Source organism: Scomber japonicus, chromosome 20 (assembly GCF_027409825.1).
Source record: "Scomber japonicus isolate fScoJap1 chromosome 20, fScoJap1.pri, whole genome shotgun sequence".
NCBI lineage: Eukaryota > Metazoa > Chordata > Actinopteri > Scombriformes > Scombridae > Scomber > Scomber japonicus.
Genome location: NC_070597.1, coordinates 1,849,665 through 1,852,164, shown reverse-complemented (window position 1 = coordinate 1,852,164; position 2,500 = coordinate 1,849,665). Strand labels below are relative to the sequence as shown.

The 2,500-nt window shown below is 38.3% G+C and overlaps 1 protein-coding gene across 1 annotated transcript in view; it reads left to right on the top strand.

Annotated features, from left to right (window-relative positions):
• ankfn1 (ankyrin repeat and fibronectin type III domain containing 1) overlaps nucleotides 1-2,500 on the top strand; it is a 48,507-nt gene that overhangs the window by 15,691 nt on the left and 30,316 nt on the right. Inside the window, exons 5-6 of the mRNA XM_053341848.1 lie at nucleotides 121-218; nucleotides 1,664-1,754. Of these exons, the coding sequence (XP_053197823.1) occupies nucleotides 121-218; nucleotides 1,664-1,754 (189 nt within the window). The remainder of the gene's footprint in view (nucleotides 1-120; nucleotides 219-1,663; nucleotides 1,755-2,500) is intronic.

The window sequence follows — 2,500 nt, the reverse complement described above, 5'->3', positions numbered from 1 at the left end:
GTGTGTCTCTCTCTATGTGTGTGTCTATGTGTGTGTGTATGTGTGTGTGTGTGTGTGTGTGTGTGTGTGTGTGTGTGTGTGTGTGTGTGTGTGTGTGTGTGTGTGTGTGTGTGTGTGTAGTTGAGTGGAGCTGTCTGAAGGATTTCTCTCTGCTCGCTGGTGAAATGGTTTTGGATAATCTGCAGACGCTGAAGTGCACCATCAGCAGCCTCACCACGGTAACGGCATCATCATCATCATCATCACCATCACCATCATCATCATCAGCAGCATCTCTCTCTCTCCTCTTTAAATCAACACAATCTCTCATTCACTGTTTCTCTGAGCGCTCACACATTAAAACTTATTTTAACAAAGTGAATATTTTGTGTGAAACCTTGGAGCTGCACGAACATGATCCGATTAATCAATAAGTTACCAAATAATTATTGTACTGGCCTTACTAGAGCTCCCTAGCTATCCAGTCAGCTTCAACACAACACCACTCAAACAGGAGGACCAGGATCCGCTTTGGAGATTTATTTGAGATGGTATTCTTTTTGTAAAACTGAAAAGATACAGAAATAATATATATGAATTACACAATGCACATAAAAGGGTAAATGAGCACAAAAGAAAAGTTACGCTAACGGTAACTATGAGATATTGTCATTAAGCTGTACCCAGTGACAAATATATCACAAACTCAAAATATCCTCTTTGTGATTAAATCTACCTTCAACGCGTTTAACAAGCCTCAAGGTTTAGAAGAACAAATCCGTGTGACATCAACGCTACGCTGCCGCATGGCAATGGAGGCCAAACAAGAAAGTGAAACCAGAGACATTATAATAAGAGGAGACATATCACTGAAAAAATCTCCCATTGAAATGCATAGGGAAACTACGTAACGCCAAGATGGCCGCTGTTTGCACATGTCCCGCCTCTTCTGGTGCCGTTGCTCCAATCATCTCGCTGGTCCTACGCGGTCACGTTTTTTGCGACACTTGGAAGTCATTTTCAACAGAGACATTTTAAAACACATGATCAGCAGTTTATACTACTTTGTGTACATATATTTTGTAATGCTTTATCCAAAATTGTGGCATGATCTGGGAAAGTTGACTGTGAGCAAACTCCTGTCTCTGCTGTGAGCGTAAGATGACGTCTTGCTGTCAGTGCCTGCCGTAAATGAAGACTGTCGTGAAGTATTGCGCATGTGCAGTCCAAGATTGCCTGTAAGGAAAAAGGCTTTTAAAACGTTAATTTGATACCAAACCATCAAACCCTTTCAGCGATTATAGTTTGATTTTAATCGTGATTTCAAAACATATGTTTTTTATGTCCCTTAGACCTCGGAAAATGGAGATACAGCTCTCTCCCTATTCATTTAGATAGCCGGTTGGTCTTCCTATGGACAAATAGCTGCCCGGAGGCCAATTTTGCCGCTGAGTGAGATGACTTGCCTTAGAAGGACTTTGGTGAAACTTAACATCATCTGCACTAACGTTTAACTGCCACTAGGAGGCTCTAAACTTAAATAGTTAATGTCCAAAACAATTATATTAATTAAAGAAAGACTTGTCTAAGTGTTCATTCCCTGATACAGAGACACACACAGATCAATAAGAGCATTCAGACATCGTTTCCTCTTCATGTGATTAAACTGATTTCTGCTTTTCAGGGTCGACTTTACTACGTCAGAGTATCAGCTTATAACATGAAGGGCTGGGGTCCTCCTTCTTCATCCCTCCCTCCATCCGCTGCTCCATCCAGTGAGTACTACTACTACTACAACTACTGCTATTATAGTGATGTAGTATGCAGTATTACAGTAAAAGTACTGCAGTATTATAGTGATGTAGTATGCAGTATTACAGTAAAAGTACTGCAGTATTATAGTGATGTAGTATGCAGTATTACAGTAAAAGTACTGCAGTATTATAGTGATGTAGTATGCAGTATTACAGTAAAAGTACTGCAGTATTATAGTGATGTAGTATGCAGTATTACAGTAAAAGTACTGCAGTATTATAGTGATGTAGTATGCAGTATTACAGTAAAAGTACTGCAGTATTATAGTGATGTAGTATGCAGTATTACAGTAAAAGTACTGCAGTATTATAGTGATGTAGTATGCAGTATTACAGTAAAAGTACTGCAGTATTATAGTGATGTAGTATGCAGTATTACAGTAAAAGTACTGCAGTATTATAGTGATGTAGTATGCAGTATTACAGTAAAAGTACTGCAGTATTATAGTGATGTAGTATGCAGTATTACAGTAAAAGTACTGCAGTATTATAGTGATGTAGTATGCAGTATTACAGTAAAAGTACTGCAGTATTATAGTGATGTAGTATGCAGTATTACAGTAAAAGTACTGCAGTATTATAGTGATGTAGTATGCAGTATTACAGTAAAAGTACTGCAGTATTATAGTGATGTAGTATGCAGTATTACAGTAAAAGTACTGCAGTATTATAGTGATGTAGTATGCAGTATTACAGTAAAAGTACTG